Raw genomic sequence first — 27622 nt, forward strand, 5'->3', positions numbered from 1 at the left:
CTGAGAACTAACATGTCTTTTGCACATGTTTTACTCTTTTTATTGATTTATGTAAGTTCTTTATGTAGCAGTTTCAATCTTTTATCTGCCATTTCTGCTGCAAGTATTTCTCCCCATTTGTTATTTACTTTTTAACTGTGACTCTTTTTTTTTTTTTTAACCTCAGAGGTTCTCATACTTTTTTCTTTGTGAGTTTTCCTACTGTGCTTCTGTTTAAAGTCCTTCCTCACCCCCAAATAAGAGTCCTCTATGATTTGTGTTCACTTGCACAATATAACATAAAGCCTGTCAATTCACTGGAGCATAGAGGCATATATGGGGTAATAGAGTAAAATCATTTTAATTTTTTCTTTTCTTTTTTTCTTTTTTAAAATTGTAGTATAGTTGACTTGCAATGTGGTGTTAGTTTCAGGTGTACAGCAAAGTGGTTCAGTTATACATATATACATATTCTTTTTCAGATTCTTTTCCATTATAGGTTATTACCTATATGATAATATTGAATATAGTGCCCTGTGCTATACAGTAGGTCTTTATTTATCTATTTTACATTCAGTAGTGTGTATCTCTTAATCCCAAATTCCCAATTTATCCCTCCCCACCCTTTCCCATTTGGTAACCATAAGTTGGTTTTCTATGTCTGTGAGTCTATCTCTGTTTCGTAAATAAGTTCATTTGTATTATTTTTTTTAGATTCCACATATAAGTGATATTGAACGGTATTTTTTATTTGTGCTATTTTAAAAAAAGAAAGAAAAGAGAAAACAAGAAAAGAGGGCATAATAAAAGGGCAAATATCCATAGTCCCTGAGATCCGAGCGTGTTTGCTGCATCTGAGTCTCTGGGTAGAGGCCAGCTACTGGCCTCTGCCCTCGTGGTGCTCCTGGGTTTCAAGCTAGCGTTCTGGCCAGAGTCAGGAAGATAGCTAGAGGCCTGGATTTGCCCACGACAGCCCCAGTGCAAGTTACAACTAGAACACGTATCTCACCTGACCATCACAGGGATTAAGTGCCTGGAATCCAGGGATGAATTGAAGGGGAGTCTTTTGGGGAAGGAGGTAAGTGTGGGGAGGCTGGGAAACCTGATTCCTGACATCTGTTCTTTCTGCCCCCACCTCCCGCTTCCTCATTCTTACAACCTGCCCCCAAGACTTGGACACTAATATACAAGGAATGGGAAAAGGGGACATTTTTAGATTTCCACTCAACTAAGTTTATGTCTTAATCCAATCACATTGCAGTTTTTCTCTTTATTTCCATGAAACTAAAATTTACACTAATAGGTATTATGTAGTAAACATCAAACCAGGTAAAATATAGGTCTTATTTCAGTAGAATCTCCCCGTGAAAGGCTTGTGTCTGGATTAAGAGCTTCAAAAAATGCCCCAGATGAGGAGCAGCTGTTTCTATTATGTTAAATCAAACTCTTAGGATAAGAGTTCAAATGTTGCGCTCCTATGGACTCCCAGGAGTCCATATCTAATGAATGAAGAACAAAGACTATTATTTCCTGTATGTTGGCTGTGGAGGCATAATTTAGACAAGAAAGCAACAGACAAGGAATTAGAAGTTTCTAGAATCAGTTCAGCTACTCTGTGACCTCATGTAAATCAGTTTGCCTCTTTGAGTTTCAGTTTCCTATATATACTCCTATCATATAGCTGTCTACGCATAGGGCTGATATAACATATATGAAAGTGTTTTTAAACATGATTTGGAACTATGCAAATGTGCAGCACAGTATGTGAGACTGAAATAAATGTTTACCTCTGACTCCTAAACTATCCAGTCAAATAAACTACCCTTTGCATTTTAAATTTATGAATTCTAAAATATTAATTTCAAACTATTTTAATTTTAGCATGTATATATTTGAATGCCAAGTAATATATATAAAACCCTCTTTAGGGATGAATATCAAGACTGGATATTGATCATGGTTTAGCTGATCAATACTAAATACCATTTATAATTATGGAAACTTTTTACTTTTTAATCATTTCAGTGACAGGGAGACTCTAGGTGCACAGCTTAATTATTTTCAGCATGAGAATGGTAATAAATGTCTGATTCCTATTTTTCTTGGGATATATGGTTGGCCAGTTTGTTCGAGGCTGGTGCTCATGAGGCTGAAATCAAAGATTGGCTTTTATGTCAATTAGTTTTGCCATGTTCTCCAAATTGGTCTGTAGCAGTCTAAGATGGACAGGTTTCTAATCCATCACCTTTGCTAGAAAAATTAAACAGGTCCCCTTATTGATGGTGAGTCAGTGCTCTGGTATCTGTATATGCTTACATGGAAGTCAAATAATGATTAGTGTAAAAGAAAAGGAATTGCAGAACCTGGAAAGAAAAGGCTTGTGTTAAGAAAAAAAAAATCAAAACAAAAGAATTGTGTGTATTTTGGGTAGAGTAAATTAGAAGTGGGCTTCCCAACCTTTTTTTTCCACATCATGGCACACCTAGAAATGGTTAGATTTGTATAGCACTCTAGTGCTGACTAGAGGGAATTTGGGACCCAGTCCCAGGTGCTTGTGGCCACACAGAGGGCTGGGGGGATCCATGTAATGTCCGCTGGGAACCCTGCCTCTGAGGACAATGAAATAGAGGAAGGGGTGAGCAAGCACATTGACCTCAACACAGCCACACATCTCCAGCTGGACTCCTCTACCCACTAAGTCAGCCCTTTCACCCCATCATCTCATTTCTATGACTTACATCCCTACCCAAGCTGAAATATTTGAGTTAATGCTGTATTTTCCCTTAGCTCCTTGTGGTGTATTCAACTCAGCAAATATTTGCTGAGCACTTCTGTGCAAGGCACTGTTTTCCACTGATTGAAATCGGTCATGGAACCAACTTAAAGTTCTGGCTTCTGTCCTTCTTCTCCAGTCTCATGGCCAACACCCATGAGCCCATCCCCCATGCACACATGGGATGACTAAACCAGAGTTTTGCCTTGCATTTCTTCCCCCACTATATAGTCAGAGGCAGAATTCCATTCAGAAGTTCCCCATTTCCTGCACGCCACCCATTGGTCAAATCTACCAGAGAGGCAGCAGACAGTGAGGCCGGGTGACACAATTCACAGGGATTGGCATCTCAGGAGATGGAGTCTGTGAAGAAGGGTAGTGAAAGGAAGGGGAGGAGGACAAAGGGAGGATAATCAGCTCACCTGTTAATTAATTTAGAAATAGAAAAATGGTTTCCTCATGTTACTTTCCTTTTCTGAAATGCCCAAGGGAGCTTCTCGTTGCCCTTAGAGTGAAATACAAATTTCTTCCAAAGTCCTTGGCAGTCAGCCTCAGTCGTATCTTGCCTTTTTGGACATGCATCCTGGCCCTGCTACTTACTGTGCTACCAGGAGCTCATTATTTAACTTCATGGGAATTTTATTTCCTATTACACACACAGGGTACAAGACCCTTCTTGCAGATCTGCTATAAAGGTAGAGTGATCTTTGTGCTTTAGATCTGCCCTGCTATTTTCTGCAAATTCCACTGTCCCTGTGGGTGTAGCACAAATCCCACATGAAACCTTTTTATTCAGGTCTTCACTGATCATTCACCTCCTCCACATTGAGCCCCTCTGTGTGCCAGTGAGTTTTTGTATATTAAAAGAATTTGAATTGAGAATTATCTGAATTTTCTAGTTTGGGCTGCCTTGATGACAGGGCAATATGGCATTCTTGACTTCTTCTGACATCCATGTTTGTTTCATTGTACTACTTTCTACTTACCTTTATAGCTGCAATGGCGGGATTGCTTGAGGGTTATGACGATCATCGAGTCATCACATAAGTCACCTCTTGTGACTCATCAAATCAGAGTTTCAGTCATGTTGTAATTATACAACACATTCAGGAAAGATTGTCTGATAAAGACTGATTTTAAAAATACTATAGTGATTTTAGAACAAGAGCAACAAAACTAAAGTAGGTTACACAGCCTGGGAGAAATAATAACCTATTGCTCAATTGACAGTGTGTATGTTGTGTTTTAAATACCTTAACCATGACTTGCCTCTCGCCCATACTACCCTAAAGCATTGAAGGAAAATAAGCAGGTATGGGAGAAAAATTAGGTTTGGAAAGACCTTGGAATTTCTTGAGTAAATTGTTATGGATACGGCTCCCCCTAGTGTGCTGAACAACACAGGTGCCCCAGTGTGCAAAAGCTGAGCTCAAGTTCAAGAGCTGAGAGTTCTTATCTCCAAACACCAACCTTATTTGAACAACTTGAGATCTCTCTTTTGCCACTGTTTCCTTCCTACTGTATAACCAACCACAGACCAGGGAAGATAGGGTGCAGATGTCTGTTACCCAATTTGATTTGAGCACCATCGTCATGGAAGGACTGAATTGATTTGAGGTGCCCAAATCATATTAAAAAGCATAAAAAGTTTTATTTTACAAAGTCTTTCTCATGAGGGAGGGAATTGAAATCAGGGCGAATAAGCAAAATTAGAATATGATTCCTTGTTAATTATTTTACTAAAAATGTTATTTGCTTTCATCTTCTACTTGTCAAAATGTTAATCATTGGTAAATATATTTTCCTCAAGCAGTATACATGGACCATTGGAAGACCAAAAAATGAACCATAGCAGAGGGAAAGAAACTCTTCCAATGAGGAGGAAATGACTTACATTAAAACAATGCTTCTCAAAGCATAATCTCCAGAACACTAGTTCCACAGGCTATTTAATGGGTCTTAGTTTTGAGAAATGTAGGGTTTGACAAAGTAAACTGATTTTTTTAATTGCAATATTCCTCCAGGCCCTTAGCATGCTCTTAAGATACTACTGTACTGTATGACACTAGTCTTTGAACTTCGGCATTTCCCAGATTAACACAATGTTTTTTTCCACGCCTATCATCTCACACACCTGGTTTGTGAATTATCCTTTGGGAACATGCACTGGATTAGAATTTCATTAACTTTCAATCAAAGATGGAGAACAAATAGGAGAGTGCGCCAAAGGAGGAAAGAAAGCAGTGCATTTGATACAAGCAGCAAATAGGATGGCTGTAAGGAAGTTTATGGTTAGTGTCATAACTCTCCTTTGCATGTGAATCATTAGTAACCAACGTATTAAAGTCTCAAACCATGGCCGTCCTATAGTGGAAGGAAGGCCCTCAGAAGGATCGGCCACGCTGAACACATCAGCAGCCCACAAAATCATTACCAGATTTCTCCCACATCACAGCAGTGATGCCACTTCTGAGAATGAGAAACAAGACTCCAAAAACGACAGCACCCCGTCCTGTCAGGTTTTCAACTTTTATTGAAACTTTTCCTTGTACGCAACCTGCGCTAATTTGCAAGGATGGTCTAAGCTCCTTCTTATTAATAGGATCACAGACACAGGGTACTTTAAAGGACTTAGAGGAAGCCTGTATTTAGTAGAAGCTGTGAGTTAAAGAGGAATCCTATAACTCACAGCTAGATAAACTCCCAAAGGGAGTGTTGAGAAAAATGGAAATCCACAGAGTGGTTTGTCGTGGATAATAACACTGACTCGCATCCAGTAGAATGAGCCTCTTCCCATCAGCTCCGTTCACATTTCGGAAGTGCTGCTTTTCGACTCATTGGTACACTGGGCAACAGCCCTGGAAGACGTGAGGGGTTGGGGGCATCAGTGGATCTGGACTTATGTGTAATTCTATCCTCTTTTGCTGGGGACACAGCCCCAGAAGGACTGTGGTTCTTAGTCTCTTAGCCTATGGGGGTGGAGGGTGGGACAAGGTTCATCCCAGAAGCAGCTCTTCGTTGTCAAGGGACGTCCTATGTTCTTCCTAATGCTTTCCAGCTGGGTTGACTTCAGGCGTGGGGAGGTCAAGTGATTTACTCAAATGCCCAGTGAAACAGACCATCTGAGACTTGGCCTTGGGGACTTCGCTGCTTGCCCCAGTCAGTCAACGCTCTGCTTCCTGCTTTTCGCCTCTTCTCTGAGTTGCACCAAGCAGTCAGTGTGCTGTGTCTGGCGCAGCCTGTCCTCCCGGCTGTCCCTGCTCAGGACTGGAATGAGGCGTGTTACAGGTCAAGTCTGAATGTTCTGGCAGTGCAGCGTAAGGCAGATTGCTCCATGCCTGCTCAAAGCATACAGGGTCTGGCAAAAGCCAGATTGAAGATAGCTACACCCACACGCCAAGATTCCAAAAGGAAAAACTTAGCTCACATTTTTCCTTTGCGTGATGATTTTTCTTCCCTTCCTTCTTTTTTCTCTTTCTTTTCTTTCTTTCTTTCTTTTTTTAAAAAAAGGGAATCCCCATGTTTACAAGTTGAAATCCAAAATGCACAAGTGGTCAGTTCACAATTCTGTGACCCATGAACATCTGTGGGCCTGGGTGTTCCCTGGGAGCGAGCAGCGCCCGAGCCATGAGCCAAGCCTGCCCTAGGCAGAAAGGAATTCTCAAGTGAGTGGAACAGTCGGTGAGCAAGGAGGCCTGCGAGTGATCAGGGCCTGGTTATCTTCTAGTTCTGGTTTTCCAAGGGCATGTCTGTACTCACCTTCAACTAGCTTTATGAGCTGCATTTGACTTTATTTTTTGAGATGGGTCCATCTAAAACGCCCTACAGGAAGTAGGACATGACTTTTCATTTTGCCTCTAAGAAAAACGAAACTCTATAATTTGAGATCGGCAAACGTGGTCCAAGTCTGTTTATCCAAAAACAAGAACTATTTACTTATAGCACTATTTACAATAGCCAGGTCATGGAAGCAACCTAAATGCCCATCAACAGACGAATGGATAAAGAAGTTGTGGTACATATATACAATGGAATATTACTCAGCCATAAAAAGGAACGAAATTGAGTCATTTGTTGAGACGTGGATGGATCTAGAGACTGTCATACAGAGTGAAGTAAGTCAGAAAGAGAAAAACAAATATCGTATATTAATGCATGTATGCGGAACCTAGAAAAATGGTACAGATGAGCCAGTTTGCAGGGCAGAAGTTGAGACACAGATGTAGAGAATGGACATATGGACACCAAGGGGGGAAAACTGCGGTGGGGTGGGGATGGTGGTGTGCTGAATTGGGCGATTGGGATTGACATGTATACACTGATGTGTATAAAACTGATGCCTAATAAGAACCTGCAGTATAAAAAAACAAACAAAACAACTAAAAAAAAAAAAAAAAAAAAAAAAAAAAACAAGAACCTCTGAGTAGAGAGAAAAATCTAGACTATCTGACACCAGTTTCTGAGGACGTAGGTGCTTGAAAACCAATAGGGCCTCCCTCTGCGGAAGAGGGTCCTACACCCCCAGCTCCTAGGAGAGCTGCAGAGGGCAGCTCGCCGTGCTCCCTTCAGGTGGCAGGTGGTACTGGGAGTGGCTAAAAGTGCCTTATCATTTCCATTCCGGATTCTAGGTCAGTAGATGGACTCTGGTTCCACCACTATTTTATGGTTTTAATTTGGTAGATACTCAAAAGTTAATTAAACTCTGAATGGAAAAAGCCCGTGATGTATTTGCATCTCCCATCTGGACCTTGGTTTCCTCATCTGTAAAATGAGGGAAAGGACCAGATGACTGCTGAGCCCCACTGCAGCCCTAGCAGTCTGTGATTTAAGGTTTGCTTCTCTCCTAGTTGGAGCTTACTTCATCTGCTCTAACTTTTCTGCTGTCATCTGGGTGTTACAGGCTGATTTGTGTCCCCATGAAATTCATATATTGATGCCCTAACCCACAGTACCTCAGAATGTGATTATATTTGGAGGTAGGGTTTTTACAGAGGTGATCAAATTCAAATGAGGTCTTCAGAGTGGGCCTTAATCCAGGATGACTGGAATCCTTATAAAAAGAGGAAATTTGGATACAGACACGAACACACATGGAGTGAAGACCACGTGAAGACACAGGGAGAAGACGGCCATGTGCAAGCCAAGGAGAGAGGCCTCAGAAGAAACCAACCCTGCTGACACCTTAAGCTCAGACTTCTAGCCTCCAGAATTGCGAGAAAATAAATTTCTGCTGTTTAAGCCACTCTGTCTGTGGAACTCTGTTATGACAGCTCTAGCAAACGAATACACTGGGTTACACCACAATGAGTTTTCTGAGCTGTGAAAGAAGTTCCATGTGTTTTTCTTAACAGACTCAATACTGGTAGCCTAAAATAGACTTTTCTTTGGCAGGGTATTCAAAATACTTTAAAAAATCGATTTCTTTGTCATCAGGTGGAAGTAAATTATTTTAGTAAAATAAATCCTCTTTATTTTTATTTGAAGGGAGTTTCACAATTTCGACCCACAGAATTGTCTTCCTGAATGGCTGTGGATCATCATTTTGCCTTTTAAGAAATACTGCCATTACCTATAAAATTCATTCGAGGCCAAATAGCTCATTGGATAAACCCGCAGGTAACAGCATACTTATAACGAACTTCAGAACACACAAGCAGCTCCAGAGGGGGCAGAGTCCTGGTTTTGTTTAGTACTTTTGCCTTTAAAGTTCACTCAGAGTCAAACGTCTTGTGACTGGGTTACAGACAAATTAACTGATAAAGAAAGGTAACCACTTATCACTTTGCTGTTTAAGACTCTCAGATTCTTACCTGAAGTTAAGCATGTTATTTTTACCAAAATGGATTTTTCTTTCATCTAGTACCAAGATTCTGGTTCTTTTCTTTTACAAAATAGTCACATGGAGTTGGCCTGGAGCGTCCAGTATTTAGAAAGCATGGGGATTCCCTCTCTCTCTCTGTGAGTTCCATTTGATGCAGCAGGGAAACTTCTCAGGAAGAGCGTTTCTGGATTAGAGGCTGCTCACTTGGGAGGTTAGAATCACCCACCTTTGGAGGCTCTGCATGCCTGAGAAGGAGATCAGAGTACTCGCCGAGCGACGTGGGATGGCACAGCCTTATTTTCCCACGTGACTGCAGGCGGGCAGCATAGATACCCCGCTATCATGGCTGGGGATTCCGACGAAGCACCCTGACACCCAACCAACCAGAGTGCACAGAGCAATGAAGCCAGCGGGTGTTTAGTGTCATCTAATTATAAGAATAAGAGTTTCTAGATTGTTAAAAATACATCTTTCCCAAAATCACATCTTAAGGAAGAAGCCTGGCCTACTAAGAAGGCTGAGGGGGCGGTGAGGATCTGCAGGCACCTTTATTTCCAGCTATCGACAGAATGGAAAAAATTTCAACTTCTTTATATTCATTTATTTACATGGGTAATGAATAAGTTAAGGAACACTTCATGTCAAACACAGATTGCTTTTATTTTAGCTAAGCTAATGTTTCAGTTCCATATATATTTCTGAATTTCCATCAATGTCGAACACCATTTTTTCTTCTTAAAAAAACAAAACAAAACAATTTACAAGCACTTTTACGGCACTCAAGGAAAGTAGGTTGAAGGTTCATAATAATAATTTTCCTTTTAAAAAAACATCCATCAGACCAAAATAAAATCATTTTAATTAACTCCTTCCTGAGTAACTAAAACCTTGGAATGTGCTGAAAGCTTATAATAAATAAGGCAGTCAAAGATCAACCAGCTTAAAATGTATTTTTTAAATTAAACTATGTAAAATGTACAATATATTTCATGAAGTACAAACTGTGTTGGGCTCAGGGCCAGAGAAACGTTGTCGTGTGTGCCAGATAAACTGATGAAGTGCCTTGACTTTTAGGGCCCAGAGGCTGTTTGTTGGGGCAAAATTACATTAAGGCCCTGTAAGTAAATCAGCCAGCCTCGTTCGCTGTGATGTTATAATGATCACTGCTGACAATAAATGCCTTTGAACACACAGGTGCAAGTGCTCATGTGAACTTGCACTAAGAGGATGCATTTTTTAAAATGACCAATTGTCCTGATGTGCTGACAACAGCAGAGAACCCTTAGCAGACCTTATTTTCAGATAATGAGATTGCACAGTGTGTAAACTAACGATCATTCTTTATATGCGATTTCAAAGGAAAGGACTCACAAGGTACCAGGCAGCAGCTCTTGCTCTTTTGTTGCGTATGATGGCTCTTCTCCGGGTTGATTTTTAAAGTAAGCCTAACGGTAGGGCCCTGGTCTCTCTAAACAGGACAAAGGACATTTCCTCTTCTAAGAACATTTCCCTTCATCACTTCCCTGCCCCAGTTCTCTGAGGCAGAAAGGAGGCCCACAAGTGGCCAAATGCTGGACTCTGTGCCTCTGTGGTCCCAGCCTTCACTGGACTCCTGCGGGGTGGAGCCTTCTCAATACATCTCATAATAAAGTAGCTTTAGTGCACACTTGACAGGTTCCAAATGACTTGCTTTATATCTTGGCTACTGTCCAATTTTAGTGAACGAAGAAAAAATTCTAGAGAGACTTGTTGGTTTCTGAAAAGCAGAAAATGTGTAGCTTGTGTAAAGTCAGAGTCTTATTTACTATTAAGTATTCCCAACTCACACTTTGCTAGGGCTCTTGAAGGGCTGGCTCTAGGGGAAAAAACATGAAGGAGACAAAATTTGTCCCAAGTACCTTGCCTGTCACCAGCACCTGCACCCCTGCTTCTCATATTGCTGTATATTATCCACCCAAGAGTATATGTATTTTCGGGGGGGGGGGTGGTCAAAGATGAAAACATCTCAAATCCAAAGAAATAGATTTCTAATGATTGAACCAAGGCACCACGGAGATGGGCAGGTGATGGGAAAGGGATGGGGAGGAGATATTTTGGAGGAATGGAACTGCCCGACTTCTACTCAGATCACTTTGGGGGCAGACACCTACTCATAAATCTGGCCAAGCAGTCTCTTACCCAGAAGCTCCTGCTTCTCTTCCCGATGTCCTAGTAAGGGTTCTCAGCAGGGAGTTGCTTCCATAATAAGTGGAACTGTATTTTGACTGCTGCCTGCACAGAACTCAGTAGCCCTTTCTGAGCCCCCAAAACACCAAAAACAAGTACCTCTTAAGGGACCTAGAAGGTAAAAGATACCAGCTACTTTGGGACACAGCTGGCCAGGGGTGTGCCTGATAGATCATGCATTGTCTGTGGTCAGGCTTAGAACTTATGCCACAGGAGTCAAATGTCAGAGCTAAATTGGTTCCTGGGTTTCCAGTTAAAGCAATGCTGGTAAGAGACATGTTTCATGTTGGGTGCAAAGGACACAGCCATGCCATTTTCCTAGGCCACATGACCTCCAGAGTTGATCTGTCTTGCCCATGCTCTTCTTTACACAGCCAACAAACTCTTTTCCTGGCTATGCTACTTTGAAATCTGTCAGAATGGTGCTTGGAAATGAAATGCCTCAATGGAGTTTGCCATGCGCTTTGACCTTGAGAGGTACTCAAGGCTCTGGACTGGTGAAGGGTGTGGCACAAGCCTACTTGCTCTTTCAGAGATAATAAGCGTGCTGCTCTTGGTGAAAGTGTCCCCTGAGATGGACCAGAGGCAGAATTCTACCCGTGTGGGCAGAAACCACTTACCCAGGGGCATCTTTCCTTCTGATGCCCTTATCTGTCTGACCTTCTCCTCTTACTTACTTCTCCTCCTCTCCTCCTCTTCTAGAGTAGATTCCCTGGTCTCTGAAGTGGTTTTGTGTTGCTACTGAAATATACAAGTCTGGATGTTTCCTACCACTGAAGTAATATTTTTATAGGTCATCTTACAAATGATAAGTTATTGGGCTATAAGCTCTATTTCTCCGTTTTCTCTCATTTATGCTAGGGGAAGAAAAGCTATTTTATGATGAGATGCCTTGTGATGGAGCCATGTAGTGTACCTCAGAAGGACCCAAGGAGCCAGAAAAACACAGAATAAAATCAAACAAATAAAACCCGCAAAACCGGGCATCTCCCAATGACCCCAACCTGTGGGAACGTTTTGTTCTTTTTAATGCTGCCGAGCATTAATTTCGTCCCTTAAGGGTTTTTCTTCCCCAAACAAAAAACTTTCTGGAAAGGGAGATTAAGCCATTGGAGGCAACACAGAGCTGGCATCACCTCTTATAAATATCTTCGAGCCACTTCTCATCGTCCTGTTCCTCGTCATCAATCGGCTCCTCGGTTTCCAGTGGGGTCGGAATGAAGAACTGGGGTCTCAGCACGGGGTGGCTGACCCGGGACTTCAGTCCGAACTTGCGCTTCAGCAGGTGGAACTGCTCCTTGACGTAGTGGTAGAACTCGTACTCGTATCTCATTCGCTGGTAGAGAATCTGCACAGCCTCAGGAGAGGGGACGGTCTTCTTCACGGTCACAGTCATGTTTCCAAGTTTCCTATGCTCTGCAAAAGAAGCAGGGTTGCACGTGAGCCGTTGTCTGCAATGCTGCAGCTTAAGGGGGATGATGGTGAGGTCCTGTGTTACCTGCATAATACTGGCAGCTCCTAAGGAAAGAAACTAAACATTCAAGGAATAGAAGGGGTAAATGGCTTCCCAACAACATTGGGAAAGATTTCACCGTATTCCATGTGTTAATATCAACACCAGTTGACTAAACTTGAACTAGCTAACATCCCTTTCCTGGGATGTGAATGATGAGATTTGACCACAATTCAATGGTAACTATAAGTTATACATTCTTTTGAGCAGCAAAATCTACCTGCTTTTCATTTTTATTTCCTGTTACTTTCAGAAGGAAGCACAGAAAAAAGCTGTCTCACCACTTTCTAATCATCTTGTTTTTTTAATTTTAAAATATCGACATCTATTATTTAAAGTTTAATTTGATACAAACGCAATTGCATTTCACTATTTCAGCAAGGTGTCTGCTGAGAAAAGTAAAGGAAGGACTGTTAGATTCCCTAAATACAATTTTAACTGTTGTCAATTTTGAATGGTTATTTTTTTCTTGTGGTAAAATATATAACTAAAATTTGCTTAATTGTATATTAACACTTAATAACATAAAATGCTATTTATATGTTATACATATATATTTATATGACAAAATTTTAAACATTTTGAAGTGTACGTTTTGGTGGAATTAATTACATTCATAATGCTGTGCAACTATCACCGCTATTTTCAAAATTCTTTCATGACTCCAATCAGGACCTCTGTACCCATTAAACAATAGCTCCCTTATACCTCTCCTCTTCCCACCCTTCCCCAGGTAACCTCTAATCTACTTTCTGTCTATGAATCTGTCTATTCTAGGTACCTCATATAAGTGGCATCACACAATACTTGCCCTTTTGTGTCTGGCTTTTTTCCACTTACATAACGTTTTCAAGGTTCATCTATTTTGTAACATGTATCAGTACTTCATTAGCTTTTATGGCTGAATAATATTCCATTATATGAAAGTACCATAATTTGTTTATCCATATATCCATTGATGGACATTTGGGTTTCTTCTACCTTTTGGCTATTGTGAAGAGTGCTGCTATGAACATTTCTGTAAAAGTCTTCATCTGAGTCCCTGTTTTCAATTTTTTCTGGGATTCTACCTAGAAGAGGAGTTTCTGGTTCATACGGTAATTCTGTGTTTAGCTTTTTGAGGAACCACCAAAGTATCTTCCTCAGTGGCTGAACCACTGTATATTCCTAGCAGCAATGTCTGAAGGTCCCAATTTCTCCAAATCCTCTTCTACAATTGTTATTTTCCATTTTCAAAAAATTGTAGCCATCCCAGTAAGTGTGAAGTGGCATATCATTGTGGTCTTGATTTTCACTTCACTGATGGTTAATGATGCAGAGCATCTTTTTCATGTGTTTGTTGGTCATTTGTATATCCTTTTTTGATAAATGTTTATTCAAGTCCTTTGCCTGTTTTGAATTGGATTGTTTAATTTTTTGTTGTTGAGTTGGTATTCTTTTTAATATATTCTGGATATTCTACATATATATCAGGAATATGATTTGCAAATATTTTCTCCCATTCTGTAGGTTGTCTTTTTATCTGTTGATAGTTTTCTTTGATGCACAGAAATCTTTCATTTTAATGAAGACCAACTTATTTTTTTTTTGTTACGTGTACAAAGTGGGTTTGTGATAGAACATTTTGTAATATGTCTTCACTAAAGATATTAACTATAGCTACTCTGAAGCGACACATGTTAATAGGCTTGAAGTATAGATCTCTTTGGGTTTTTAAAAGACAGAGCTTAAAAAGCTGGTGTTAAAGATAGACAAGGCACACAGAGGCCAAGGAAAAAAATTCGCTCATTTCCAGACTCCTCTGGTCCCTTCCTCTTGAAGCACTCTAAATGTGTGGAGTCTTGCTATCTCATGCCAGAAAAATATTAGGATTCCTATGATATTAAAATAAGTTCTTTAGTTAAATTATTTGACCCAACCTATTCCAAAAAGAATGTAAAGAATTTTACAAAAATATATATGATGCAATTAGCTAAACCGTTAAGGAAATTGGGCAAAGGGAGAATGAAGGTAGGAAAGAAAAAAGGAGAAAGGTCAGTGTTGGGGGTAACAGCTGCCCCTCCCCATATGGGAGGGTCTCCATGGAGATGCTCCTGCCTTTTGCCCCAGCCCCTCATTCGGGGAGGTAAGCCAGGTTCCAGGGCCAGACGGTTTTTTCTGATTGTGCCTTTGGGATAAAGGATTGAGATGTTCTCTCCTCTGGGGAGAGTGTGCCTGTCTGCAGAGACTTCACATCCTCCTGCAGAGGAGGGCGAGGGCTTTCAGCCACAATTTATGACTCGATGGGCAAGTCTGTGGAAGTCAGGATGGAATGTTACCGGTCCATTTCTCCTCATACCGCAGCTGAGTTCTCCCACCCAGCTTTACTTGGTAATAAAGCTGACATTTGGACCTCCATCTCTCTGTCTCCAGTATTGATTTCTCACGTAGTTTAGAACCCAGGCAGGAGGAAATGGGTGTTATTTAGTCATCCATCTCTCAGACCCCAATATCAAGGAACACAAAATATATGTTGTGAAGTCCTAACTGCTTATGTAGGAGGTGGGTCAAGAGTTTGGCCCTAAACTTTCTAGCAGCTAACAAACAGTGTATATTACTCTTCGTGTAAAACAATCCATTCACATCTATTCCTAGTTGTAATGCCATAAAGAAATATATTCTATGAATTTTCATAAGAAAAAACTGTAATGGAATTAGCAATATTTTGATAACATCCTTAGAGTAAATTCAGCCATGGGTTTCATGGGGGCCAGAGGAAAGTGGCATGTGTCAGGTTCTCAACTCTGGCTTGATTGGGGAACACATTACAGAAAATCTAGAGCAGAGGTTTCTAACTCTCCTGAAAACCTGACTAAAGCTCATGTTCAGGAAGATAGGGAGGGTACATGGAAACCCATATATGAAGATCTTAGGCATTTATGGATCTGTAGAAACCCCTGATTTTGAGAAACCAAAAAACTGCATTTCCTTCAAGAATCTTTCATATACTTTGTTTGTTCTAATATTAGCCCCAGTGTAATTGATAAATATTGGAATTAGTTATTTTATGTGCTGGCCTGATATACAGTCATAAACATTGCAACGGCAAAGAGAGGAGGACTTACATTTACATTTTATGAAAAGGGAGGGGCTTAACAGTGCCTGGAACTTAAATAGAAGGCCACCCTACCCTGTTTTGGAGGAAGGCCCAAGAGAGTAAGCATAGGGGAGCCTGGTCTTTGTAAAGAAGTAACTTGGGGTCTGCTCTATTGCAGGGCCTCAAAGTTCTTTAAGGTTGAAACACTGTTTTCCTAAAAAGAATGTATAGCAAGTGTAATCACTAACTACAAAGCCATCCGAGAGAGTACCCAGTGAATTTTTAACCTAGAGCAAGATAACTTCTTAGACTAGTCTTTAAAATAAATTAGATACAAAATGTTGATCTATTTAAGGGGGGAGGGATTAATTTGGATATTGGGATCGACATATACACACTACTATATATAAAATAGATAACTAGTAAGACCTGCTGTATAGCACAGGAAACTCTACTCAATACTCTGTAATGGCCTATAATGGAAAGAATCTAAAAAAAAAAAAAAAAAAGAGAGTGGATAGCAGTGCTCTGCGTGGCGCTTATCCCAGACAAGCTGAGTTGTCTGCAGAGCCATTTCGCATGAGGAACTCTGACCTGAAGTGCTGAGTGCGAGGCCTTTGCACGCGGCACCCTATGAGACAAGAGTTTCAAAAAGTGCATGTGAAAAACCATCACCTGGGATCCACTGTGCTGGTTCTGATCAAATAAGTTAAAGGTGAGCTGAATGGACTAGAGAAAGCTCCTAGAATAGACTCAGTAGCCATGCGGCGAAAAATGGAAAGACCCCAAATGGAAGGAGCCTGGATCACAGTATCACAACTAGGAGGAATGTTGTCCATTCTGCAGCATCAGTGTTGGATTGTGAGCATCCCCATATTTTGTTGACATCTCTCATCTGCTTTCATCTCTTCTTGAGGATTTATGCCTGTGTATGAGTGCATTCAGAGCTTCAGCATTCCAGCATTAATTACAATATGAATGCATTCCTTCACATTGTGCAATACAAAGACTCTGGATGCATCATTAAAAGAGAAAATCTTTAATACTAAAAACTAAAAAGAGGAGGACCTTCAAGATGGTGGAGGAGTGAGACGTGGAGATCACCTTCCTCCCCACAAATACATCAGAAATACATCTACATGTGGAACAACTCCTACAGAACACCTACTGAACGCTGGCAGAAGACCTCAGACCGCCCAAAAGGCAGGTACTCCCCACGTACCTGGGTAGGGCAAAAGAAAAAAGAAAAAACAGAGACAAAAGAATAGGGACGGGACCTGCACCAGTGGGAGGGAGCTGTGAAGGAGGAAAGGTTTCCACACACTAGGAAGCCCCTTCGCAGGCAGAGACTGCAGGTGGCGGAGGGGGGAGCTTCGGAGCCACAGAGGAGAGCGCAGCCACAGGGGTGCGGAGGGCAAAGCGGAGAGATTCCCGCACGGAGGATCGCTGCTGACCAGCACTCACCAGCCCGAGAGGCTTGTCTGCTCACCTGCCGGGGCGGGCGGGGGCTGGGAGCTGAGGCTTGGGCTTCGGTCGGATCCCAGGGGGAGGACTGGGGTTGGCTGCGTGAACACAGTCTGAAGGGGGCTAGTGCACCACCGCTGGCTGGGAGGGAGTCCGGGAAAAGGTCTGGAGCTGCCGAAGAGGCAAGAGACCATTGTTTCAGGTGTGTGAAGAGAGGGGATTCAGAGCGCCGCCTAAACGAGCTCCAGTGACGGCGCGAGCCGCGGCTATCAGCACGAACCCCAGAGACGGGCATGAGACGCTAAGGCTGCTGTTGCAAGAAGCCTGTGTGCAAGCCCAGGTCACTCTCCACACCTCCCCTCCCAGGAGCCTGTGCAGCCCGCCACTGCCAGGGTCCCGTGATCCAGGGACAACTTCCCTGGGAGAACACACGGCGCGCCTCAGGCTGGTGCAACGTCATGTTGGCCGCTGCCGCCGCAGGCTCGCCCTGCATCCGTACCCCTCCCTCCCCCCGGCCTGAGTGAGCCAGAGCCCCAGAAGCAGCTGCTCCTTTAACCCCGTCCTCTCTGAGACAAGAACAGATGCCAGAGGGCGACCTACATGCAGAGACGGGGCCAAATCCAAAGCTGAGCCCCAAGACCTGTGCGAACAAAGAAAAGAAAGGGAAATTTCTCCCAGGAGCCTCAGGAGCAGCGGATTAAATCTCCCCAGTCAACTTGATGTACCTGCATCTATGGAATACCTGAATAGACAATGAATCATCCCAAAATTGAGGCGGAGGACTTTGGGAGCAACTGTAGACTTGGGGTTTGCTGTATGCGACTGACTAGTTTCTGATTTTTATGTTTATCTTAGTTTAGTTTTTCGTGCTTGTTATCATTGGATTTCTTTATTGGATTGGTTGCTCTCTCTCTTTTTTTTAACACTTTAAATTTTAAAAATTTTAGTAATTCTTTTTATTTTTAATTTTAATAACTTTATTTATTTATTTTTATTTTTTTCTTTCTTTCTTTTTTTTCTCCCTTTTCTTCTGAGCCACATGGCTGACAGGGTCTTGGTGCTCCAGCTGGGTGTCAGGCCTGAGCCTCTGAGGTGGGAGAGCCGAGTTCAGGACATTGGATCACCAGAGACCTCCCGGCCCAACGTAATATCAACTGGCGAGAATTCTCCCAGAGATCTCCATCTCAACACTAAGACCCAGCTCCACTCAATGAACAGCAAGCTCCAGTGCTGGACACCCAATGCCAAACAACTAGCAAGACAGGAACACAACCCCACCCATTAGCAGAGAGGCTGCCTAAAATCATAATAAGTTCACAGACACCACAAAACACACCACCAGATGTGGTCCTGCCAACCAGAAAGACAAGATCCAGCCTCATCCACCAGAACACAGGCACCAGTCCCCTACCCCAGGAAGCCTACACAACCCACTGAACCAACTTTACCCACTGGGGGCAGACACCAAAAACAATGGGAACTACGAACCTGCAGCCTGTGAAAAGGAGACCCCAAACACAGTAAGTTAAGCAAAATGAGAAAACAGAGAAATTCGCAGCAGATCAAGGAGCAAGGTAAAAACCCACCAGACCAAACAAATGAAGAGGAAATAGGCAGTCTACCTGAAAAAGAATTCAGAATAATGATAGTAAAGATGATCCAAAATCTTGGAAATAGAATGGAGAAAATACAAGAAACGTTTAACAAGGACCTAGAAGAACAATAGAGCAAGCAAACAATGATGAACAACACAAGAAATGAAATTTAAAATTCTCTAGAAGGAATCAATAGCAGAATAACTAAGGCAGAAGAACAAATAAGTGACCTGGAACATAAAATAGTGGAAATAACTACTGCACAGCAGAATAAAGAAAAAAGAATGAAAAGACTTGAGGACAGTCTCAGAGACCTCTGGGACAACATTAAACGCACCGACATTCAAATTATAGGGGTCGCAGAAGAAGAGAAAAAGAAAGGGACTGAGGAAATATTTGAAGAGATTATACTTGAAAAATTCCCTAATATGGGAAAGGAAATAGTCAATCAAGTCCAGGAAGTGCTGAGAGTCCCATACAGGATAAATGCAAGGAGAAACACGCCAAGACACATATTAATCAAACTATCAAAAATTAAATAGAAAGAAAAAATATTAAAGGCAGCAAGAGAAAAACAACAAATAACAAAGAAGGGAATTCCCCATAAGGTTAACAGCTGATCTTTCAGCAGAAACTCTGCAAGCCAGAAGGGTGTGGCAGGACATATTTAAAGTGATGAAAGGGAAAAACCAACAACCAAGTTTACTCCACCCAGCAAGGATCTCATTCAGATTCTACAGAGAAATTAAAACGTTTACAGACAAGCAAAAGCTAAGAGAATTCAGCTCCATCAAACCAGCTTTACAAAAAATCCTAAAGGAACTTCTCTAGACAAGAAACACAAGAGAAGGAAAAGACCTACAATAACAAACCCAAAACAATTAAGAAAATGGTAATAGGAACATACATATCAATAATTACCTTAAATGTACATGGATTAAATGCTCCAACCAAAAGACACAGACTGGCTGAATGGATACAAAAGCAAGACCCATATATATGCTGTGTACAAGAGACCCAGCTCAGACCTAGGAACACATACAGACTGAAAGTGAGGGGCTGGTAAAAGATATTCCATGCAAATGGAAATCAAAAGAAAGCTGGAGTAGTAATTCTCATATCAGACAAAATGGACTTTAAAATAAAGACTATTACAAGAGACAAAGAAGGACACTACATAATCATCAAGGGAACAATCCAAGAAGAAGATATAACAACTGCAAATATTTATGCACCCAACATAGTAGCACCTCAATACATAAGGCAAAAGCTAACAGCCATAAAAGGGGAAATCGACAGTAACACAATCATAGTAGGGGACTTTAACACCCCACTTTCAACAATGGGCAGATCCTCCAAAATGAAAATAAATAAGGAAACACAAGCTTTAAATGATACATTAAACAACATGGATTTAATTGATATTTATAGGACATTCCATCCATAAATAACAGAATACACTATCTTCTCAAGTGCTCAGGGAACGTTCTCCAGGATAGATAATATCTTGGGTCACAAATCAAGCCTTGGTAAATTTAAGAAACTTGAAATCATATCAAGTATCTTTTCTGACCACAACGCTATGAGACTCAATATCAACTACAGGAAAAAATCTGTAAAAAATACAAACACATGGAGGCTAAACAACACACTACGAAAGAATCAAGAGATTACTGAAGAAATCAAAGAGGAAATCAAAAAATACCTAGAAACAAATGACAATGAACACACGATGACCCAAAACCTATGGGATGCTGCAAAAGCATTTCTAAGAGGGACGTTTATAGCAATACAATCCTACCTCAAGAAACAAGAAATATCTCAAATAAACAACCTAACCTTACACCTAAAGGAATCAGAGAAAGAAGAACAAAAAAACGCCAAGGTTAGCAGAAGAAAAGAAATCATAAAGATCAGATCAGAAATAAATGAAAAAGAAGTGAAGGAAACAATAGCAAAGATCAATAAAACTAAAAGCTCATTCTTTGAGAAGATAAAATTGATAAACCATTAGCCAGACTCATCAAGAAAAAAAGGGGGAAGACTCAAATCAATAGAATTAGAAATGAAAAAGATGTAACAACTGACACTACAGAAATACAATGGATCATGAGAGATTACTACAAGAAACTATATGCCAATAAAATGGACGACCTGGAAGAAATGGACAAATTCTTAGAAAAGCACAACCTTCCGAGACTGAACCAGGAAGAAATAGAAAATATAAACAGATCAATCACAAGCACTGAAATTGAAACTGTGATTAAAAATCTTCCAACAAACAAAAGCCCAGGACCAGATGGCTTCACAGACGAATTCTATCAAACACTTAGAGAAGAGCTAACACCTATCCTCAAACTCTTCCAAAATATAGCAGAGGGAGGAACACTCCCAAACTCATTCTACGAGGCCACCATCACCCTGATACCAAAACCAGACATAGATGTCACAAAAAAAGAAAACTACAGGCCAATATCACTGATGAACATAGATGCAAAAATCCTCAACAAAATACTCGCAAACAGAATCCAACAGCACTGCAAAAAGCTCATACACCATGATCAAGTGGTGTTTATCCCAGGAATGCAAGGATTCTTCAATATATGCAAATCAATCAATGTGATAAACCATATTAACAAATTGAAGGAGAAAAACCATATGATAATCTCAATAGATGCAGAAAAAGCTTTCGACAAAATTCAACACCCATTTTTGATAAAAACTCTCTAGAGAGTAGGTGTACAGGGAACCTACAGCAACATAATAAAGGCCATATATGACAAACCCACAGCCAAACATCATTCTCAATGGTGAAAAACTGAAACCGTTTCCACTAAGATCAGGAAGAAGACAAGGCTGCCCACTGTCACCACTATTATTTAACATAGCTTTGGAAATTTTAGCCACAGCAATCAGAGAAGAAAAAGAAATAAAAGGAATCCAAATCAGGAGAGAAGTAAAACTGTCACTGTTTGCAGATGACATGATACTATACATAGAGAATCCTAAAGATGCTACCAGAAAACTACTAGAGATAATCAATGAATCTGGTAAAGTATCAGGATATAAAATTAATGCGCAGAAATCTCTTGCATTCCTATACACTAATGATGAAATATCTGAAAGAGAAATTAAGGAAACACTCCATTTACTATTGCACAAAAAGAATAAAATACCTAGGAATAAACCTACCTAAGGAGACAAAAGACCTGTATGTAGAAAAGTATATAAGACTCTGATGAAAGAAAAGAGATGGAGAGATATACCGTACCATGTTCTTGGATTGGAAGAATTAACATTGTGTAAATGAATGTATTACTCAAAGCAATCTACAGATTCAGTGCAATCCCTATCAACCTACCACTGGTATTTTCCACAGAACTAGAACAAAAAATTTCACAATTTGTATGGAAACACAAAAGACCCCGAATAGCCAAAGCAATCTTGAGAGAGAAAAACGGAGCTGGAGGAACCAGGCTCCCAGACTCCAGACTATACTACAAAGCTACAGTAATCAAGACAGGATGGTACTGGCACAAAAACAGAAGTATAGATCAATGGAACAGGATAGAAGCCCAGAGATAAACCCACGCACATATGGTCACCTAATCTTTGATAAAGGAGGCAAGAATATACACTGGAGAAAAGACAGCCTCTTCTATAAGTGGTGTTGGGAAAACTGGAAAGCTACATGTAAAAGAATGAAATTAGAACACTCCCTAACACCATACACAAAAATAAACTCAAAATGGAATAAAGACCTAAATGTAAGGCCAGACACTATCAAACTTTTAGAGGAAAACATAGGCAGGAACACTCTATGACATAAATCACAGCAAGATTCTTTTTGAACCACCTCCTAGAGAAATGGAAATAAAAACAAAAATAAACAAATGGGACCTATTGAAACTTAAAAGCTTTTGCACAGCAAAGGAAAACATAAACAAGATGAAAAGACAACACTCAGAACGGGAGAAAATATTTGCAAATGAAGCAACTGACAAAGGATTAATCTCCAAAATATACAAGCAGCTCATGCAGCTCAATATCAAAAAAACAAACAACCCAATCCAAAAATGCGCAGAAGACTTAAATAGACATTTCGCTAAAGAAGATATACAGATTGCCAACAAACACATGAAAGGATGCTCAACATCACTAATCATTAGAGAAAGGCAAATCAAAACTACAATGAGGTATCACCTCACACCAGTCAGAATGGTCATCATCAAAAAATCTACAAACAATAAATGCTGGAGAGGGTGTGGAGAAAAAGGTACCCTCTTGCACTGTTGGTGGAAATGTAAATTGATACAGCCACTATGGAGAACAGCATGGAGGTTCCTTAAAAAACTAAAAATAGAACTACCATACGACCCAGCAATCCCACTACTGGGCATATACCCTGAGAAAACCATAATTCAAAAAGAGTCATGTACCACAATGTTCATTGCAGCTCTATTTACAACAGCCAGGACATGGAAGCAACCTAAGTGTCCATCAACAGATGAATGGATAAAGAAGATGTGCCACATATATACAATGGAATATTACGCAGCCATGAAATGAAACGAAATTGAGTTATTTGTAGTGAGGTGGATGGACCTAGAGTCTGTCATACAGAGTGAAGTAAGTCAGAAAGAGAAAAACAAGTGCCATATGCTAACACATATATATGGAATTAAAAAAAAAGAAATGGCTGTGAAGAACCTAGGGGCAGGACAGGAAGAAAGACGCAGACATAGAGAATGGACTTGAGGACATGGGGAGGGTGAAGGGTAAGCTGGGACGAAGTGAGAGAGTGGCATGGACATATATACACTACCAAATGTAAAATAGATAGCTAGTGGGAAGCAGCTGCATAGCACAGGGAGATCAGCTAGGTGCTTTGTGACCACCTAGAGGGGTGGGATAGGGAGGGTGGGAGAGAGATGCAAGAGGGAGGGGATATGAGGATATATGTATACATATAGCTGATTCACCTTGTTATACAGCAGAAACTAACACAGCATTGTAAAATAATTATACTCCAATAAAGATGTTTAAAAAAAAGAGTGAATATACATATATGCATAGCTGACTCACTTTGCTGTGCACCTGAAAGTAACACAACATTGTAAATCAACTCCACTCCAATAAGAATTTATTAAAAATTAAAATAATAAATAAATAAATAAATAAAATGTTGATGTATTTAATGAATTGAGTTGACTTGCTCTAATGGGTTATTTATATCAAGCCAGTAAAAATTTGTGAAGAGTTTTTAAAATGACAGTATGATGGATTTATAGGTTTCCCTGTTTGGTTGTGATTAGGTAACTAGGTCGATAGACTTAAAGCTACTCCTGGTTCATCACAACAAAACTCTCTTCCTTGCATGTTTTTCTCCATAGCTGGGGATGGGCAAGTTGGTGGGTGGGCAGAGCAGGTATGTCAAAGATGATAGTATGTCATTCAAGCACAATGGAAAGAACCAGGATATATTTACATCATTAATTAATTGATTTGTCAAGAGATGGGGATGGTCTCAGCTGAGCCTGATCCCTTGTGGGGTATTTTTAGAGTAACAGCTACACTTAGTGAGGACTAAGGTGTACCAAGCACTAAACTAGGCACTTATACACGGAATCATATTTAATCCTCACATTAACCCCTCAGTGGAAGAACCATGTTATAGATGAAGAAACTGAGGCAGAGCAAGACTCTGACTGGTTCAAGGTCATGTAGCTGAAAAGAGGCAGAGGCAGGAGGGTCTGCATGGTAAGCAAGTGTTGTGCTTTTGCTGCAGAAAGGCCAGCAAGCTTATCACGGTCCCTCTCATGTTTCCCCAAAAGCAATGGAACATAAGGTAGTCGGCAGGTGGGCCTAAAGCCTACCACTCCTCACGTTGACCGGGGAGTCCAGATTGTAGTAGATCTTGCAGGAAATAAGCAGGCATTTTAGTAGGGATGGCTAGTGGGTTTATAATCCGGAGGAAGAAAAAGGTTGATTTAAAAAAAGGAAATTGGACTAGGTTATCTCTGGGTCCAATAAGAAAGGCCAATATCCAGAGTCAATGATGAAAATGAACATAATCATCAGTATTTGGAGAGCTCCTCAGTTCCAGGAAACCTCTTCCTGGTGTTTTATTTAGCCTGAACTTATAATTAGGTGTTTCTAGTAGGAATCATTATTCAGAAACCCCGTCAGAAACTGACCCAGGATCTACAAAGTTTGGGAAAAGTCAGCCTTCTTGCAATGACCAGAGTCTGGACTTCATAGTGTTCTCCATCAAGTCAGTGCTGGGGATCCCACTTACAGCCCCATTCATTGACTTATTTTATCCAAATTTTATAAGGTAATGGGAGATCTCTAATAAGATTTATATGTGATAAGATCCCAATTGGCCTTTGGAAACAAATTTTAATTACACATCACCTCACTATCCTGATGAAAGTGTTTTGGCTACTGGGTAGTACTAGTAAGAACAAACACTAGGAGACTGAGTCCTGTGCTTGCTAGAAAACTCTACAGATAGGACAGACTTTTAGGGTAAGAGTAAAGGGAAATGTTTCATTTGTGGCTACAAGACAAAGTTGTGCAAGATCCTTTTTTGGATAGCAACAGATTGCCAAGTGTATTTCGGTTACCTCAATCCTCCTTACCCTCCTTAGCCCCTGTCTAAACATGAGGGGTACTGATAGCTGGTTCAGAGGACACTTATGACAGATGATTTTTTTTTTATTAAGCTCCAGTTTTGCATTGATATCCAATCCTCGCTCCATCCATCTATGCCTTCTCTCTCCCTCACTCTTGCTCTATCTACCTTCTCTCTTCTTCATTGTCAACCTCTCCTTCTCAACTGGCTCCTTACCCCCTGCAAATCAAATGTGGTCAAGTCTCCTTAAAGAAAACCCTTAAGTCTCATGTCCTCCTCTATCTTCTCTCTCTACTCTCCATCACAACCAAACTTCTTGAAGAGGTGTCTAAATTTGTCGTCACCAGATTTTCAACGTACTCACATGATTGGACTCATCAAAACCTGGTTTCTGTCCTCTCAATGCTCCAGTCCAGTCAAATTGCTCTTGCTTCCTTGTTGATAACTCAGTGGACATTTCTCAGGCCTTCTATGACTTCTTAGCATGACCTCACAACACTGATGGCCACACACACCATCTTGGAACCGTCTTCCTGTGGCGTCTACAAGAGCGCTTCCCTGGTGGTCTTGGACTCCTTCTGATTGCTCTCCTTCAGTGCTCTATGCCTGGTGCTCTTTCCCTGCTTGTCCCTTAAGTGTCAGCACTCCCAGGGCTCTGGTCCAGCCTCTTCCCTTCTCCCTTCCTTCCTCTCTGGCTAGTGTCATCCAACCCTCCACCCTCTAGTTTTCATACCACTGTGGACACAAAACCAAAAGTTTACATGAAACAATTATAGCTTCTTTGCCCTTTTGTTTTCCACAGAGCTGCCAAATTTGATAGGAAGGTTAATGATATTGCCAGAGGGGTATGTCATGGTCAGAAATAGGAGTGCAATTTCGTGGCAGGAGAAGCAGAGATTCAGATTCAACCAACACTGATGGCAAATACCTATCATGGGTTTGGATTATGCCACCACGTATGTTATTTAATATTCCCAATCACCCTTTGAGGTGTCTTGGCCCCTATTTTGCAGATGGGGGAATAGAAGCTTTTGGAAATTAAATGACTTACCCAAGGTCACATAGCTAGTGAGTAAGCAACAGAGTTGCAATTGGAGCCCAGGCCTCTCATTTGTGATGAGGTTTCCCCTAAGTACTTGGCCATAACCAGCGCAGCTTTCGTGAGCCTGTAGAAAATTATCACCTTCATATGGAAAGAGTAGAGGGCAGTCTGCCTTTTATGGTTAGTGGAGAATTTTTAAAATCACATTTCGAAGACATATGGTTAAATGTCTTGCTGTACAATAATCAGTGCTATGGAAAAGTCATTCCAGTGCTAAGTGTTCCACATTTTTATAAAACGCCAGACTTTCCCTCCAAACAAAACAAAGCTACGTGAACTATGGAATCAGGCTCTTTCCAGGTTGCCGTAATAGCAGTAGCAGAGGAAGTTGTTAGGAATTGTTGGAGACTGTTGTTATTTCAGCCAGAAAACAATCATGCTTTAAAAATCCATACTTATTATCAGCATTCTTTGGGAAATGAAGCAGCCCACGTTAGGTGGGCATATACTGTACAGCAAAATCATCAAGAAGTGGAGGCCTAACCCCACGTGCATCCTCTGAAAAGCAGGACCCCCAAGATGACTCCAAGGGGCTCACAGCTCTTGTGCCCCCGGTGAACATTTCAGAAGGAAGACACAAATACAGAGCAGCTTCCATTAAGGCAGGGGCAGCAAGCAGGCAGCCTGAGATCTGACTGGCGGGCAGGCTCTGTGTTATTTGACCTGTGGGGTATTTTTTTAAGAAACTGACTTAGTTGTTGGAAGATTTGGTCTACTTCACAGGGAATCTGGATTTCTGGCTTCTCTCAAAGTGGGGTGATATTCTTCAGGAGCTGAGTATGGCTGTCCCCTCAGAGAGGCCAGTGTTCTCTGTTTTGTCTCAGACTCTAAATGCCAGTTCATTCTTTTATGTTACCTGCCCGGCTGCTATGGAAATCGGAGTTTCATGCTTCTGTTGAAAAGGTTTTGAAATTCTGGGTTTCATAAAACTAGGAAGCAAGTGCTTTTGTGTCCAAATTAAGGCTTCAGTTCAGCCTCATTTGTGTGTCCAGTGTCACCCCCCTTCCTTTTTTTCTGTAAGTATTTATTGAATGACTTTTCTGCACCAGGCATAGGAGTTACTAGCAGTGAATGTAACTTTATCATCATCATCATCAGGCATTTCTGAGCACCTTCTCAGTGCAAGGACTGCAAGTTATCTACCATGCGTTTAATCTTTCCAAAGTCCCCCCAGTGAGTCAGGCTCTCTTATTATCATCATTTTACAGATGTGACACTGGAATTTGGTAACACACTCAAGGTCACACAGCTTGTAAGTGGAGATGCCACAGTTTGGGTCTGGGACAGTCTGACTACGGAGCCCAAGCTCTTAACCCTTCATGTTGCTTCTGGCTGAAGGGGGCTCACAGTGTAAGAGAAGCATCCCTCCTCACGGGCCTGCTCACCGGAGGGGCAGACGGGGCACCTCCCTCGGTTGGTTTGATGTTATCAGTGTT

The 27622-nt window shown here is 41.1% G+C and overlaps 1 protein-coding gene across 2 annotated transcripts in view; it reads right to left on the bottom strand.

The window, feature by feature from the left end:
* Window positions 1-9255: 9255 nt before the first annotated feature.
* Window positions 9256-27622, bottom strand: part of UST (uronyl 2-sulfotransferase) — a 287679-nt gene continuing 269312 nt past the window's right edge. The window contains exons 8-9 of one of the 2 annotated variants that reach the window (XM_059941026.1): window positions 11936-12215; window positions 9256-10329 (exon numbers count right to left, since the gene is read on the bottom strand). In XM_059941026.1, coding sequence (XP_059797009.1) covers window positions 10230-10329; window positions 11936-12215 — 380 coding nt within the window. In that variant the 3' untranslated portion in view covers window positions 9256-10229. Of the gene's footprint in view, window positions 12216-27622 lie in introns of both variants that reach the window. The other variant, XM_059941027.1, reaches the window with a different exon arrangement.

Source organism: Balaenoptera ricei, chromosome 12, assembly GCF_028023285.1.
Source record: "Balaenoptera ricei isolate mBalRic1 chromosome 12, mBalRic1.hap2, whole genome shotgun sequence".
In the NCBI taxonomy this organism is placed as follows: Eukaryota; Metazoa; Chordata; class Mammalia; order Artiodactyla; family Balaenopteridae; genus Balaenoptera; species Balaenoptera ricei.